This window comes from Sceloporus occidentalis, unplaced genomic scaffold (genome assembly GCF_023333645.1).
Source record: "Sceloporus occidentalis isolate IW3139 unplaced genomic scaffold, rSceOcc1.0.p SCAF_1, whole genome shotgun sequence".
Classification (NCBI taxonomy): Eukaryota; Metazoa; Chordata; class Lepidosauria; order Squamata; family Phrynosomatidae; genus Sceloporus; species Sceloporus occidentalis.
The window spans coordinates 214288844-214306576 of NW_028316981.1; the positions used below are offsets into that span (position 1 = coordinate 214288844).

Consider the following 17733-nt stretch of genomic DNA (forward strand, 5'->3'; position numbering starts at 1 on the left):
GAACAGGACTTACAGTTAATTTTCTCCTTGAAATTAATGGCACTTCCAAGTTTTTAAACAGGACTTTTGCAAGGTTTTGTCACTTTTTGATTGTCCATTTGAACTAAATTTAGCTATTCCAGGGAGGAGAATGCCTATATCTGAGCTATATTTTTCCGGTAAGTGATTTTCAACTCTCCGTTCTCTGAAGATGCCAGCCACAGACCCAGGCAAAACATCATGACCGCAAAAAAATTAATTTTCAACTGCTTGTCACAGATTTTTTTACATAAATTATTTCATTTTGAATTTTAAAAAGAGAAACAAAGCTGCCTTCATGTAGGCCTGGAAATTCAGTTTACTGGGAGAAAAAAGCCACAACAACAACACTGGAGTTGAGATGCCAACAAGCCATTCCCCGATGGCTTTTCCCACAAAGAAGCTTTGTTGGACTCGGGGATGAATGGCTTATTCGAAGGTGGACAATTAACATCCTTGACTATTTCAGGACATAGATAAGAGCTGGAACTCAATACAAGCTTACTTTCATGCTAGTGCGTAAAACAAGAGCGTGTATCAGACTTATCAGGAGTGGCATTTCTATCTTTCTACTATAGACAATGTGCCTAAAAATGAGAAATGAAACTTGCAGGGATTCTCAGGTTTGGCAATTCCAGGTCGGTTCTTTTCCTACTGGGAGTTCGCATACCCGCAAATGCATGCAATAATTCGTCCGCTAATTATTCCATGCCCTTTAAAGAAATACTTTGCTTTCAATGAACACTGTGTTCTATCATCCTTTTTCAAAGCCAAACTAAATACAATGCAGGAAATCCAGGGCTGGATCTTGCCACATTTCTCATTTTTCTTCAGAATAGTCCAGTCCTTCTTTCCCTCTGAAAATTATATCAAGGCACTCGATAAAGATTTTGCTTTTAAAGTTGTTTTTTAAAACTTGAATGTACATTTATTACAATAGAACATATAATAGCTTCATGGAGGGTGATATTATATCAGAAAGGGTTGGAAGGGGTGCTTTTCTGCAGCCCTCCCCACACTGTTTTTTAATTATAATTTAAATGTTGAGATATTTAATTCTGATTGTGGATCATGGCTGCAATCCAGAGGACCTGTAGTTCAAATCTAACTTCTGTCACTGTTTAATTTACCAGATGGCATTAGTCAAATGTTTTTTTTCAGCCATCCTCCACAGTGTAGAGGTAACAACCCAGAACTGTTTGTAATGATAACTAAATTATGTACGGGAAGCAAGCCAAACACTTGAAATGTGCTATAAATACTGAGTATTATTGTAAGCTGACAAAGATGGCATCCTGTATGCAATGATCCCTTGGTCTCTGCTGGGGTTTGGTTCCAGGATCCTCTATGGATACCAAAATCTGTGGATGTTCAAGTCCCATTAATGGCAATCATGTAGTAAAATGACTCATGTTACATAAAATGGCAAAATCAAAGCTCGCTTTTTGAATATTTTCAAGCTGTGGATGCTTGCATCCATGGATTTAAAAATTGACTATATTAGTGTTTTAGCATTTACTTAGTAATGTCCTCCATTTTTCTTGCATGTTCTACATTTTTGGTGCCTTGTCTGCCTTTGCAGTTGTTAGGACATCTGGTCACGCTGAGGGTGGGCCAGCCCTGGTTAGCACTTGGGTGGGAGATCGGATTTCAAGGAATACCAAGTCGAACTCATCGAACAACTTCTGAGGATGCATTGTTTAAGAAAACCCTATGAAATTAATCAATGAAATTCATGGTGTTGAAAGTCAACAGGCAACTTGAAGAACGCACACACTTGCCCCTGCTCCATTCACATATGGCCAAGTCCTGACTTACGGCAACCCTGAGGCAGCTCTATCATGAGGCTTTATTGGCAAGATTTGTTCAGAGGAGGCTTGCCATTGCCTTCCTCTGAGGCTGAGAGAATGTGACTTGGCCAAGGCCACCTATGGGATTAATGGCTGAGCTGGGAATCAAAACCTGGTATACTTATACTTAGGGTTATTATTGGGTTGCTTATGGTGGCTTCTGGGGGGGGGGGGAAACACCTCACTATTATTTGTAACCATGTAAATGAAATAGTTTCTTTTTTTAAAAAAAGGCTCAATTCATTTGCTGAATGAATGAACAAATAAAAAATAATTAAAATATGAATAAAAGAATTATTATAGATTTAATTATTATATATTATAATATATATTATATTATTGAATAATAATAATAAGAAATTTATTGTAGAATAAATGAATAAAAGAATTATGATAAATCTGCTAAATGAATAAAATAACAATAAATCTGCTAAATCAATAAATAATAATAATGATAATAATGATAACAGTAATAAATTTCTTAATCAATAAATAATTATAATAAATCTGCTAAATGCATTAATGTAGAATAATAACACGAAGTGGATAAATCAATATACTAAGTGAATAAATGAATGAATAATGAACATATCTACTAAATGAATGAATGGAGCAATATGGGCGGGGCCATTATTTAAGGGGCGGGGCGGGGGCGGGGGCGGGGCCTGGCTGCTTCCCGCCAAAACGTGGGGCCGCGTGCTACTCTCCTGGGCGGTGTCGACGCCTCCTCTAGCGACCGTTCAGCCACTAAGCGGGGCAGGGGGCGTGGTCTTTGTGTCTGTGTGTCACGTGGCCCCGTGGAGCGTTGGGAGGGGGCGGCGAAGCGAGGCGAGGCGCGAAAGGGGCGTGGCCTGGCGTTCCCTTTCAGGTCCCCGGCTATAAGGGCGCTGAGGCAGCAAAGGGCGCCATCGCCGCCTCGCGAGGATGAGGCTAACGGTATCTCCGCCGTTGCTGCTGCCGTTGGCCATGGCAGGTGCGAAGCGCCGGCCCTCTAGCCCCTCGAGGAGACCCTTGGAGAGACCTCAAGGGCGGGCGGGCGGGCGGGCGGGCGGGGATGGAGAGGGGAGTTGGCGGGGTTGAGTCACCCAGCGCTTTGAGGCGGCTTCATTTTGACACGCCCCCAAGCCTCTCGTGCCCCAGAGGATTCTGGGATTTGTGATTTTATTATCCTGGTTTTATAGGTTTTTATGTATTATATTATAATATATTATAATTATATTATATATTATAATAATATATAATATATATATATTATAATATATTACGTAGTATATAATGATTTATTACTTAATAATATTTAGATGAGATTTTCATCAAATATATATATTGTTTTATATACAATATATTATATAATTATATATTTAATAATATGTAATATGTAACAAATATATCATCTATATTCATTATAAATAAATATTCATCATATATAAACAATATATTTATTATATTTATATATAATATTTACATATCATAACATACTACATAACTGTTAAGTATATTATAATTTCATAATAATTATATAATATTTATAATATAATATTTATAATAAATATATATGTTTTATGTTGCTTTTAGCTGAAGATTTTAATTGTTTGGTTGCAACAGGTTTGTAAGGATTTTTATTTGTGGTACTCTGCCTTGGGTCCCTTTCAAGGGAGAAAGGCGGCATAGAAATGAAATACAGGTTTTATATATATTCATTCATTGAAACATAATATGGATTCATTAAAAACATAAAAACAGAGAAAGCTAATCTTGGCAAGATTTTTAAAAAAGGAGGAAAGAAATCAAATAAAAATAAATACATTTATAGTTTCTATATGACAGAGATCAAATAAATAAAAAGATTTAATAATTTTCATACAGGTATAAAATGGATTCATTAAAAACATTAAAACAGACCAAATTTTGGCAAGATTTTTAAAAAAAAATAGAAATCAAATAAATAAATTAAAAACTTTCATAGTTTGCTATATACATTTATAGTTTTTATATGGTATATTAATCAAATAATTAAAAAGTATTTATTCATTTTATTAATTAATTATTAATTCATATGTAACATAGAATGGATTAATTAAAAGCATGACAAAAACAATCTTGGTAAGATTAAAAAAAGAAATCAAACAAATAAATGAATTTAAGTTGTGTTTCTACATTTATAGTTTCTATATTGGTATAGAAATCAAATAAAAATATTTATTAATATTAATTATTTAATTAATTATTCATACATAACATAAAATGGATTCATTAAAAAATATTAAAACAGATCAAACAGACAAAGCCAAACTTGGCAAGATTTAAAAAAAAGAAAAGAAATAAAAAATAAATAAATAAATAACTTTATGGTTTGGTAAGGCACCCAAGGGGGTTGGGGGTGGCTGTTGTCCTTATTCTTAGCTGCCCTGTCGTTGATCCTGACGCTTGGCGACATCTCCCAAGACAGGTTTTTAAAAAGAGCCTGGGTTGCCATCTTTTTGGAGTGCTTTGATTGTGAGTTCCTGCATGGCAGGATGAGGTTGGGCTGGATGGCCCTTTGGGTCTCTTCCAGCTCTGTGACTCCCTGTCTTCTGCTACTGTGCTTGCTTAGGCCCTGCAATTTCATACCTGTGCTCTCTTCAGTGTGGGTCCAAGACACACTGCAGAAATAATCCAGTTTCAGACTGCTTTAGCTGCCCTGGCTCAGTGCTAGGGAACCCTGGGAACTGTAGTTTGTTGTGGCAGCAGAGCTTTCTATCAGAGAAGGCGAACTGTCTTACAAAACTACAGTTCCCACCACTGAGCCAGGCCAGTTATAGCAGTCTCAGACTGGATTATTTCTGCAGTGTGTTTTGGGCCATCTGGCGTACTGTTCCTCTCTTTCTGCTTCTATATCAGGAGAGGACAAGACTCAGTAGAAAAGACAGTGATGCTTGGTGGAGGGGGAAAGAGGAAAACCACACACCAGATGGTTAGACTCAGTCAGGGAGGCCATGGGACTGGATCTGCAAGAGCAGGGGAGGATAGAGGGTCTTGGAGATTTCCTGCATGGCAGGATGATTGTGATTTCCTGCATGGCAGGGGGTTGGACTGGATGGCCCTTGCAGTCTTTTCCAACTCTATGATTCTATGAGAGATGTTTCATAGGCTGCATCCATACTGCAGAAATAATCCAGTTTAGCCAACATGGCTCAAAGGTATGGCGTCCTAGGAATTTGTAGTTTTGTGAGACATCTAACTTCCTCTGTCAAAGAGCTCTGGAGCCACAACAAACCACAAGTCCCAGAATTCCATAGCATTGAGCCTTGGCAGTTAAAGCAGGGTCAAACCAGATTTCTGCCGTGTGGATGCAGCCTCACACAGGATTACCATGTGTCGAGGTCCATTTACAATAAGGAGGCAACAGAGCTCTCTCACAGACCAAAGTATACAGTCAATCCCAGGATTCTGTAAGATGATAAGACGATGGTGATACTTAACTCACACACACACCAATTGGGACACAAAGCAGCTTACACATTAAAAGAAAAATACGATTAAATACATACAAAAATGATCATTAAAAGATCATGGCAACTAAAGTGGTGTCAAGCTGCTTTAATTCTGTGGTGTGGATACACCCCCTAGTCATTTGGCAACCCCGCATCAGTAACAGGTGGAGAGGCGGAGGAAGAGGAGGGGGATGTGTGATCCTAGACAAAGAAGATGGTCCCATTACTCCAGTTGCCTGTGACTTTGTTCTTTCTCCCTTTTTCTCTGCCCTAGGACTCCTGTTGACAGCCCTTCCTGGGGAAAGCACTCTTCAGGTGAGTTTAGGGGTGCTGGGGAAAGGTGTTGCATCTTAACTGGGACTGCTAATTGTCTTTTTTTAATGATGGAGGCATTAGGCTGCCAGTCAGTTGACACCAAATAGAGTCAAGAGGTATATGTAAACTGAATTTTTAGAATAGAAGGAAATTTCATTGTTTCGACACTCATCTTTTGCAAATGGCATAAGACTGAAGACAGTGGTTGATAACGGTGTAGTGTATTATCCCCCTGCTAATTTGCTCAATGTGTTTATTGTATATACTCATGTATAAAGTCTAGAAATTTGACTCAAAAATTGACCCAAAAAAACTGAGTCAATTTATCCAATGTAATTGGATACAGTACCTTAACTCTTATATGAAAAAGAAACCATTCTCTGATGAAAGGCAAGAAGAGAGTAATCTGGTCTGAAAGCACTGACCCCCCTTCTATTCTCTCATCCAGCCAGCCAGCCAGCCAGCCTTTAGGGTAAACACAAACAGTATTTGCTGGAATTTTGTAAGTTCTTTGACATTGTTTTCCTTTGCTTCATCCTTTAGATCCTTTGTTACATGCCCCTATGTTTTACCCTCGATTTATCCATGGGTCACATAAAAATCCATGATTTTGGCCCCCAAACCCGCCCTCGATTTATAAATGAGATCCCCTTCCCCACCACCTCTCCCTTCTCCTTTTGTGTCGTGTCTTTTTAGATTGTAAGCCTGCGGGCAGGGAACTGTCTAACTAAAAGATTTTATGTACAGCGCTGTGTAAATTTACAGCGCTTTATAAATAAAGGTTAATAATAATAATAATAAGTTGAGTATATACAGTAATAATAATCTCTTACCTGAAAAATGTTGTCTGTTGTCCATCGCGAGGTTTTGTTTATAACCTTGCGGTGGCAAACATGGGGAGAAATCCTGGCCCTAGCAATTTGTACAGTTGGCCCTTCTTATACACCGATTTCTTATACACGGATTCAAGCATCCACAGTTTGAAAATGTTCCAAAAAAGTATACATTTCAAATATCAAACCTTGATTTTCAATTTTTTATAAGGGACACCATTTTGCTATGTCATTATATTTAATGGGACTTGAGCATACACAGATTTTGTTATTCAAAGGGGATCTTGGAACCAAACCCCAGCGTATAACAAGGGTTCAGTGTATATTTAGAGACATAACTTTTTGTGGATTGTTTTATACATACGTGTGTGTTATGTGCCTTCAAGTCTTTTCCGACTTAGGTAGCCCTAAGGCGACACTCTCATGGGCTTTTCTTAGCAAGATTTGTTCAGAGGAGGATTGCCATTGCTTTCCTCTGAGGCTGAGAGTGTGTGACTTGGCCAGAGTCAACCAGCGGGTCATAGCTAAGCAAGAATTGGAATAGGTCTCCAGAGTCCTGTTCCATTGTTTACATCATTTATGCCATGCTGGCTATTGTTTTATATGTATACTTATAACAGTTCACAGAAAGTATGAGCAAGTCAGCTCTCTCTTTGTTCCTTCCAATCTCATCTGGAAGATGTGACACACACACACCCAGCTGTAGATATGCAGGAACTATAGGTCTGAATGAAAGGAAATCTGCACATGCTCAGCGGTGCAACCAACTACCCCTCAGTCCATTTATAATGGTAGGAGAAACATTGCCAGGTAGAAAGAACCTGTGATCTGATAACCTTTGAAATGGATTTGGGGATCAGGCATTGGTTGTAATTAAGCCAAGATGTCCACTCTGTGTTGTTTAAAACCAACCTGCCTGTAGTGGTAGCTGAATGTCTTCTCTTTCCATCTTGGGTACTTTTTCTCCAAAACCTCAAATTAGTTGTTAAAAGCCCTTTATTTGAGGCTTCAAGTATGACCTAAGAAATGTCAGATAGGCATATTAACTTTCAGCACTCATTTAGACTGAAATAACATAACATGCAAAAAAAGACTGACTTAACCTTCCAACTATCCGGATCAAAATGGGATTTACATAAAAGGTGCCTCAGTGATTTGGTTATGTTCCCAGGTTACTAAAAGTCTCTTTCGTCTAAAAGCCACTGTGAGCAATACAAACTGAGGGAATGGTCCACTAGGGTGTAAGCTTCTGCATTTTACTAAAATAAATTAATCTGTTCCTCCTAATGGCATACTTGAAACCAAAACTGTCATTACGTAACACAATGGTACCTATTTTCCTAGTAATTTCACAGGGAACTTTTAAATATTTTGGTATGGGAACAAATTCAGTATGTACCATCTGTTCATGCTTCAATAATAATAATAATAATAATAATAATAATAATAATAATTTATTTATTTACCTATACCCCCACTCTTCAGCCAAGGCTATCAGAGGTTTGCTTTACCAGATCAGGACTGAGTACTTGCCATTCTCTGATAAGCCTATGTGATCAATATAAACAGGCGCATTTTAAAAACTGGAAACTTCAAATTTTTAATATGGAAATTAGATATAAAACAACCTGGTTTGCATAGACATTAAATTGTGAGAAGCAAAGAATAATGAGCAGATTAGACTATAATACAATTCTATATCAGTTAATGAAGTAGAAACTCTAGTACCAGAAGGAATACCATGGAAAGAATTAGGATGGGGAGGGGAGTCCAATACCTTTCAGAAGAATTTTAATTCAAAACTATTAATATGTATGTGTGAAATAAAACCAGGTCAGTTAAGCCCTACTTTAACTAAAGAAAAATATGTTGAACTTTCCAGAAGCCATTTGAAAGTTTCCAAAATTCATCCAGGGATGATATTTTTCGTTCACCAGCCTTCGCTTTTCTTAAGATGTCTATTTTGGTGGCCAAACATACAGATCTATGGGTTTATTTGAACATGCTGGGCAGAGCTGGTGAAGCAGTCTTATCTGCCCTCTACTTTTCAGTTGCCACATGCTTAGTAGATTCTGGAGGCAGTGGCTGTTTATCTTGTCTGTTGCAAGCAGAGTGAGCACACAGAGACACATTAGAATCAACTAGAATAGAAATTCCTTCCTTCCGAGGTCAAGCTTTACTGCAGTGCTTACTGCAGACACCACTACAACTCAACACCTGTGTGTGTGTGTGTGTGTGTGTGTGTGTGTGTGTGTGTTTCTCCAGCCCTCCTTCACAAACCTCCCAATGCCCATGCTGCTAAAAAACAGACAAACTTATAGCTAGAATTCAAAGATATATCTGTGTTAGTCTGTAGAATCAATATGTAGGGGGATCTTGTAGCACCTCTGAGACCAACTGAAAGAAAGAAGTTGGCAGTTCTGGGAACTGTAGTTTTGTGAAATATTTAGCCTTCACTGTCAGAGCTCTGGTGCCTCAAAAAACTACAATTCCCAGGGTTCCCTAGCACTGGACCAGGGCAGTTAAAGCAGTCTCAAACTGGATAATTTCTGCAAATTGTTTTGGACCTAAAGTCTACTTCCTTGGATGCATTTGGTGAGGAAGTTGACTTAAATCTATGAAAGCTCATGTTGCTAGCTTCTTCCTTTCAGTCAGGCATACCTCTAGTTACAAGGCCAGGAGATAAAGTGAGGGCTGAAGAGAAATAAAAAGACCTTGTAAAAAGAAGCTGCTTTGTCAGAGGCTTTGTTAACAGAGGCATATCTGTAGAATAGAATATTTACTATTCTGGGATCTGTTTCATCTAGCTTTTTGAATGTGTATGCATATTTTTACAGTTCAGAAGAAGCAGGTTTTAGACATAAATTCCAGCACTTTTGGAACTCTGTCTCTGGATTTTTCTCGGCAGTGACTGACATCCATATATGCTAGTTGAGGTCTAGCAAAATAGTTTGTGTGTTTGTAACTTTCACAGATATATTTGCGGTGCTACGGTGTATTGGGGAAAAATTATTCCCCAAATGTTGAATGTTTTGTGAATAAAGTCTATAATGGCAGTTTACCTTTGTGTCTCTCCCTTTGTGTATTGCGTGCGAATATCTGAAGAGGTCTTTAAGAAAGAGCATGCTTTACTGAGCTGCTATGATCAAATATCTGAGAAAGGCAGTATTTCCACTCATAGGACTTCTGTAAGCACATTCATTGGAATATACTTGCAGAATGCTCTGGAGAATGCACAAAGTGCCAAAAATCAGCTAGTTATGCATGGACAGTGGGGTAGTGCTTATATGTGCTTCCACCTACCATATATACTTGACTGTAAGTTGAGAAATGTATGCTTCAAAATGGACTCCAGAATCATGGGTCGACTTATATAAGGGGCAGTAAGTTAATACTGCTTATAAAGTTCCTAAAACGAGTGCCCACCCATCCTTCAGAGCTAGGGATCTTTAAACCTATTAGAGTCCCCAGCACACACACACACACACACTCTCTCTCTCTCTCCCCCTCTCTATCCCTCTCCCCCCTTTTGCAAGCCACAAGCCTTGGAAATGTTGGTGGTAAAGGTAGGGGGGAGAGAGAGTGTGTGTGTGGGTGCCAAGGTTTGTTTCCCCATTTTCCATGCCAAGACTATGACCTTTGGGAGAGGTCCAGAGAGGGAGAAGTAGGGAGGGAAATGCTGCTTTGTTTCCCCCTTTAGATCTTTTGTAACATGCCCCAGTGTTTGACCCTCGACTTAGCCACGAGTCATATCAAAATCCATGATTTTGGCCCCAAAAACTGTCCTCGACTTGTACATGAAGTTGACTTATACATGAGTATATACAGTGTTTCCCCCTCTCCACATTAGCTCTAGGCATGAGCTGTTAAGCAATTGAGCAAAATATTGTGAGGTCAAATCCATAAGTTGAAAATTGATGCAACCATTTGATGGCATCACCTATATGTTTGGGATGGGGAAATCATCTTGCAAAGATTTACTTGCTTCAAAGCTGCTGGGTGTAAATTAAATTGAGATGGGTGTAGAATCACAAACTGAGTGTGCAGTGAACCCCTTACTAGACTATATGCCATATGCTCTGCAGAGAGTCTCTTAAATTAGTGTGGTCTCTTAATTGTCTAGGTTTGTCCTTAGCATGGGTTTTTGTGTCATGGGCTTGGAAGATACGTTAATTTTTTTAAAAGCAATTAAAATTACAGTTTAAAGTAAATGTCAGTGAATCTGTTCATTCCCAGCCCAGATGTGACTTGTATTCTTTGCCTGGATGCCCAAGGAACTTTAATCCAGTATGTGGGACTGATGGAGAAACATATGCAAATGAGTGTATGCTCTGTATGTCAAACAAGTAAGTTGAAATGACTTGATCTTAATACCTTAAACAGTTTTAGTTTTACATATAGTCAATTAGGATTCTGTTTAATCTTTTGTATCTCTCACTAAAATATCCCTCAGAATTTTTATGCTTGATTAAATGATTAATCACTTGATTGTATTATCCTCTTCTCAACATTAGCTAGTCTCAGATCCCTCTGAGAAGCATGGAAGAGGCTTCAAATTTGGGGAATAAGAGGACAGGAAGACTATCTAGTTCAGGCTTCAAAAGCTTATGGCACAGAACTCCCCCCCCCCCCCACACACACACACACTTTAGACCACAGTGTAGCATAAACAGAGTGTGTGAACTGCAGAAGAACTTCAGAGATTTAAATAACTCATGAGCAAGTACATCCCCACTTTGCAGGAGGGAGGAAATCTTGGGGAGAAATCCCAACGGTCATTGTTTTAAGAAAAAAAAATGAATTCTTCAAATAAGCAATTAGATTCTGATGACACTATGCCTATTGGTAAGACAGTTAAATGGATTTACCTACAGACGAGGGAGTTGTGCAAATTTGGTGACCCCCCCCCCCAAAAAAAAAAACCTTCTCAAGAAGGGCTATATATGCAAGAAGACCTTTCTTAGAACATTAAAAGAAAATGCCCCACTTATTCCCAATATAGCAATGGAAGAAATGGGGGGTTGCTGCCCCTCTCTTGTATGACATGAGAGGGGTGGCTACTGTAGCTGTGGGACAGTGAATCTGCACTGGAGTTTATTCTAAATTTGAAAGGAACTATCCAAGGTTCTGAATGCTGTGATTCCAGCACCTCAGAGAGGTACAATCAGCCCTATACATTTGTGGATTTGGTTATTCACAGATTTGATTAATATATTCTCTGTTGTAGCCTGTAATCCTCCAGCACAACTTTCAGGTCAACTTCACCTGGAAATTGTGCTGGATGACCTAGAGATTGCTAGAGAGGACACTTCTCTAGGCATTTGTAGGTCTTCCAGCACAATTCTGTGGTCAACTTTAGGCAGATGTTGACCCTGGAGTTGCACCGGAGGATCTAGAGGTTCCTAGAGAGGTGTTCTCTCAGGTTATAAAATTAGTGGTGGGAGTTATTTGCGTTTTTTTTGCAGGGGGCCCTGTACCCCTAACTGCAGCAGATGTGGAGGGCCCACTGTCCTTTGAAACTTGGTTAAAATCTGGCATGAATTCACTGGCCTCTGACAGGGCAACCATCAGCCACCACTGTAGGTGACTCATTTTGGGAAATTCTGACATAAGCCCAGTCTCTGTTCTTGCCCTGTACTTAGTTTGGTAATAAATTCCTGTTTTCAGGATCACTGCAGAGAGGAGAGCCTGGCTATTCTCCCTCAGTCCTTACAGGAACCCCAATTTGGGTCCTCCCCCCCATCTTTCAATTTCAACATCCATTCAGCTCAGCAGGGGCCCTAAGTTTGATCCTGATCAAAGTCCATACATTTTTGTAATTTATTTTCCCAAATAAGTCTTTCAGCAGCATCACAACTCATTTTTTTCTGAGCAATGCAGAGGCCACAATTGTAGTCCAACCACACAATGACCAACACCCCTCCCTGTCAAACCTCACCTTATAAGCAGCACAGCCTGTTCAGCACAGCCATTTCTGTGTTGTTGGAAACCAAGGAGATCAGGAGCTGGATCCATATAGCTGAATGTGCTTCATGATGTTATCTATAGGGACCTCCTGTGACTCCCCAGAAGTCCCTACAGATTACTTTTGCAACAAATACAAGGTTGAAACAGTCACTGTAAGAAAACAAGAGTGCTTTCATGCCAAGTTTGCTGCACTTAAACTATGCCCTGCTGTTTTCTGTTCATCTTTTTCATTTCATTAGATTAGCTGGGTATGTGTAGGTAATATCCCCTTGCTTAGAATCAACATAATCACCCCCATCACATAACTTTGATAGTACTGTGATAGTGTCTCTTCTTTAGTAAAGGCAAGATGATAGTTAACATTCATGCATAAATGAATGTCTAAATTGGAAATGAATGTCTAAATTGGAATGGAAAACATTCATGCATAAATGAATGTCTAAATCACTAAATTGGAATTATTGCAAAAATAATGCTGGGTTGGGAATCTGGCTGCTTCTGCAGTAGAAATTTATTTGGAATAACCATTAATTTGTTCATTTATTTGTAATGGAACATTGATATAATCATATAATCAGTTCATTGTGTTGTGTCCCCCCCCTGGTCCTTGAATTTCATTTCATACATAAGACAAATTGACTTTTATAAAAGTATAGAAAAATAGTCAGTCTGCAGAAATGTCAGTTTGCTTAGTGGCACTCTTACTATTATTATTATCATCATCATCATCATCATCATCCCTATCCTACTCCCCCCCCCCCCGAAAAAAAACCCTAGAAGTCAGAGTAGCTTACAGTTTAAAGGAAGTATCCCTCTCCCTCTCTGTCATCTTAGTAATGAAATGTTTTGATCTGTGGAGTGACATATTGATTGAATGTGGCAATCAGCACACATCTATCTACCTTAGCACACCTTCTCTTCTACCATTTCTATTTGCACCATTTTATTCAAATACAGGGCCCGAACAGACAGGCCAAAATAAAGCTGCTTTGGATCATTTTGGAGGTATGTTGTTTAAATGCTGTATGCATACTAAGAAGCTGGAAGCCATGCCAGTCTAAGGACTAGAGTGCAGCTTCTGGCCTCTTAAAATGCATGTGTCACTTAAACAGCATACCTCCAAAGTGATACCTCGATTCAAGTCCACAGTTTTTTAAAAAGCAGTTTTTAATTTGTACAAATATGCCTTTCCACTTATATTTGTTAAAAAGCAATACATTAATGCAGGAGGCATGACTCTCTTGAAAAGACAACAATGTTTGGAAAGCATTGCTTGAAAAGGTGGAGGGCAATAGAAAGAGAGGAAGACCACTTGCTAGATGGAAAGGGAGGTCATACTTAGGAATTTACGGGAACTAAGCAGGGCAGTTAACAACAAGCACTTAAAAGTTTCCTAAAATACTTTTAAAACTATATTTTTTAAAAATCAACTGTTTTTCAGTCCTGATCACCTTGGAAAGTTTTTCCCCATATGCCAGTTGGCTAATTAACTCCAAGACATTTGCTTAGTGTGCTATTCTTGAAAAGAGATAACCAAATAGTCAAAGCCTCTCAATCTATCTGAATATAGATAGAATATACCAGGATGTTTCTACAAATGTTTTATTACCATCACCATCGAAATATAAAAAACAATTGCAGTTCTGAAGTTTAAATATGGTGATGGTATCTTGCTTAGGTCAGCTAAAATACACAAAATACATTGCACTAGCTTTCAAAGCTCACAGGGTACTTCAGGCAAAGAAGATTAAAAAGTTATAAGGGAAGGAAAATGACAGTGTTCTAAGTCACTGTGCTTGCATTTTGCTTTTAAGTAGCATGTCTGTAGGTGGAAAGGATACACCATGGCCTTGAATTGACTAGGGACAGGAGCAATAAAAAGGGAGAAATCAGGTTTTCCTTCTCCGTTTGAAGTTACAAAGCATCCAACCCGACAACTGGGCCTTCCTCTACCCAGAATAAGGTCATGGGCCCCTTCATAGGAAGAGTGCAATGAGTCCCTTAGGGAGGGAGTACTGGAGATTAAATGATAAAGGCAAAACATGTTAATAGTTAAATTATGTAGTTTTACCCAGGAAAGCAAAAACTCTGAAAATCAAGTTAGTGTAAGAACATAGGAGTTTATCACATGGAGGCGAATTACATAAATCCCATTCAGAAACAGGATGTAAAAGTCTGGAAAAAAACCCGCTTTTGCGGGTTATTTTTCAGATGTATTTGTGTAAAGGAGAAATAACATGACATTAACCTGAACGGAAAGTTGCCAAAACTCACTCCTTTTTACTTTCTAAAAGTAAAAAGGATTGGGTTTTGGCGAATTTCTGTTTGGGTTAATGTTGCGTTGTTTCTCCTTCACACAAGCATCATCTGAAAACCTACCCACATTTGTGGGTTTTGCCCACTTTTTGTTTGGGTTAAGCCCTGACATCATTTGAAAATCTACCCGCAGGTTTTTTTCTAGTTTAAATTCAGTTTCTGCATGGGATCCACCCCATGTGATAAACTCCATCGTCAGCTTCTTCCAGTTTAGCATCCCCACTATCCAGAAAAGTGACAATTGGCAGCTTGTAGTATTACCAAATCTATAAGTCTCCTAGCCAGTGCATCTAACATCTCCTTTATTTTCATTCTCTTGCAGAGAATATGACAAGGATATACAAATAGCCTATAAGACTTCATGCTCATGAGACCAGCTTCAAGGAAGTGGAATATGCATTAACCTGTAGAGAAGTTGAAACTATTTGAAATATGTCTTCCAAGCTACTAAAACTGAAGCAAGCTGCTTTGTCCTTATCTTACTTCTGGATTTGCATATTATAGGTGTTTTATTGGAAAAATGATGTCTTGCCTGATATTTATTAAGTTAGTTTTGAAGGTGTAGACCCTGTATTTTAATCAAGTGATGATCAAAGCTGCTAACAAGTAACAGGTCCCTGCATACTAACTTACAGACAAGTATAGCATCATCCAAAATCCACAAAACAGTGATACCTTTATTGGGACAACCAAAAAGCACATTATACATGTTGCAAGCTTTCAAAGCTCCACTGGCTTCTTTATCAGGCAAAAATCATACAGGAGAAAGAAAGAAAAATATTGATGATGTTAGTCATGGCCCTGCATCTGGTCAAGATGTTGCAGTTGTAGTCCTCAGTTCATGGAAAGGTATTGATGCAGGGTAGGCCCCTTCTCTTTCTGACCTTGCAGGTGCTGGGAGATTCAGTCCAGGAAATAAACTTTAAATTCCATTTACAAGATAAAAAGCTACTGCCTTTGAGATCCAGTTTATCTTAAATCCTTGGTGAGGCCACAAACCTTATTGTTAGGAAGAGAACACTGAATATTTCTGTACCTTCTATTCCTGGACATAACAAGAAAATGAACCTTCTTCATTTTTATGGTTCTTCCAACCTCCTATGACTTACTCAATAAATGATATATCTCTTGTTAATCTTAAAAGAAAAGTTTTTAAATTGTTTCTTTCACCTATTATTGTCTTCCTTAATTTGTACTGATGAGTACAAATATTAAGTAGCAATTACCAAATTAATGAAATTCCCCTTTGCTTACAATCTTCTAAGCCTGACTACTTTTTTACATTACTTTGAGTATACCTTTTTTTTTTTTTGTTCTCTTTTTCCAAATCATGTTTAGACTGTCTAAATCAGGTATATACATAATTCTCCTTAGTCTCTTTTTAAGGAGTAACATAGGGTAAAAACAACAACAACAAGACAATTATTTTCGAAGAGACATAATTTCCAGTCCTTCCATTTTCTCTTTTTCTAACTTAGTTGATATATCTGCCAAGTAACTCTTCCAGTTCATAAGATGCTTTTCCATTTATTCTTTAGAAATTGATGGAAATTGTCCCAATATTGGAGAACGTGATCTTCTGTTTTGTCTTTCATCCAACACGTTAATTTGTCCATTTCAGCCATCTCGTATAGTTTGATTAGCCATTGTTCAGTTGACGGTGCCTTTGAATTTTTCCAAAGCCTTGCGTAGATTATTCTTGCACATGTTAAAGCATAGAATAAAAATTTACCATTTTGCTTAATAAGATCATTACTTATCATGCCTAACAAAAAGACCTCTGGTTTGAAGGGAATTTGGATTTTCATATCTATTTTTAGACATTTATGAATATTAACCCAAAACTGCTTTGCTATTTTGCATGACCACCACAAATGGAAAAATGATCCAATTTTTTCCTGGCACTTCCAACAAATGGGATTTGTATTTTTATACATATAGGATAGTTTTTTAGGGGATAAGTGCCACCTGTATATCATTTTGTAGACATTTTCTCTTAGTTCCTGCGAAGTCGTGTTTTTTAGGCTCTTTGTCCAAACTTTGACCCACTCTTCATAATCCAAATTATGGCCTACATTTTGCGCCCACTTTACCATAGAATGTCTTATTATTTCCTCCTCTGTATCCCATTCTTGTAACATCTTATAATATCTGGAAATCAATTTCATTTTCCCCTTTAATGTAATTTCTTCCCACTGAGTTTTTTGGTTTTCTATCCCATTTAATTTTTTATCAATTTTCCATCTTTCATATAGTTGTCTATATAGATACCAGTGGCATATTATACCAGCTTCCTTAAGTTCTGCCTGAGATTTTATTTTTACTTCGCCCTCTACCGTATCTGACAATAGGTCTGAGTATCTTAGCCACTTGAGCTTTGCAATGCCTTCTTTACCAAAAAAGGCTTCATGGGGTGAGCACCATTGTGGAATATTTCTACATAATCTTGTTTTGAGTTTTTCCCATGCAAAGAATATAGCTTTTTTGACAATATGATTCTTAAATTCTTTATGTAACTTATCTTTCCCGTAAAAAATATATCCCTGCCACCCATATCTCATGTCTACACCTTCAAGTGCTAGAAGCTTTTCGTCATTTAATAATACCCAGGTAGAAAGCCAATTTAGTACTGATGCAAAATAATACAATTTCAGGTTGGGTAGACCTAGTCCCCCCCTGGTCTTACAGTCACATAAAATTTTTTGATTAATCCTTGCCCTCTTCCCGCTCCAAACAAATTTTAAGATATCTGATTGCCAGTTTTTGAAAGGTTTGAGAGAGTGAAGAACAGGTATGGCTTGAAACAAAAACATAAATTTGGGCAGTACATTCATTTGTATTACTGAAATTTTCCCCAGAAGAGACAACTGTAAATTTTCCCATTTCTTTAGATCCAATTTTATTTTACCCCATGTTTTTTCATAATTATTATGGTAAAGATCTGTATTTTTTTTTGTTATT

The 17733-nt window shown here is 38.0% G+C and overlaps 1 protein-coding gene across 1 annotated transcript; it reads left to right on the plus strand.

The window, feature by feature from the left end:
* Positions 1 to 2675: 2675 nt before the first annotated feature.
* SPINK2 (serine peptidase inhibitor Kazal type 2) lies at positions 2676 to 15293 on the plus strand. Its single transcript, XM_089511030.1, has 4 exons — positions 2676 to 2841; positions 5616 to 5656; positions 10726 to 10835; positions 15095 to 15293. The coding sequence occupies exons 1-4, from the start codon at positions 2793 to 2795 to the stop codon at positions 15141 to 15143; spliced, it is 249 nt and encodes an 82-aa protein (XP_089367156.1). The 5' UTR covers positions 2676 to 2792; the 3' UTR covers positions 15144 to 15293.
* Positions 15294 to 17733: the final 2440 nt, after the last annotated feature.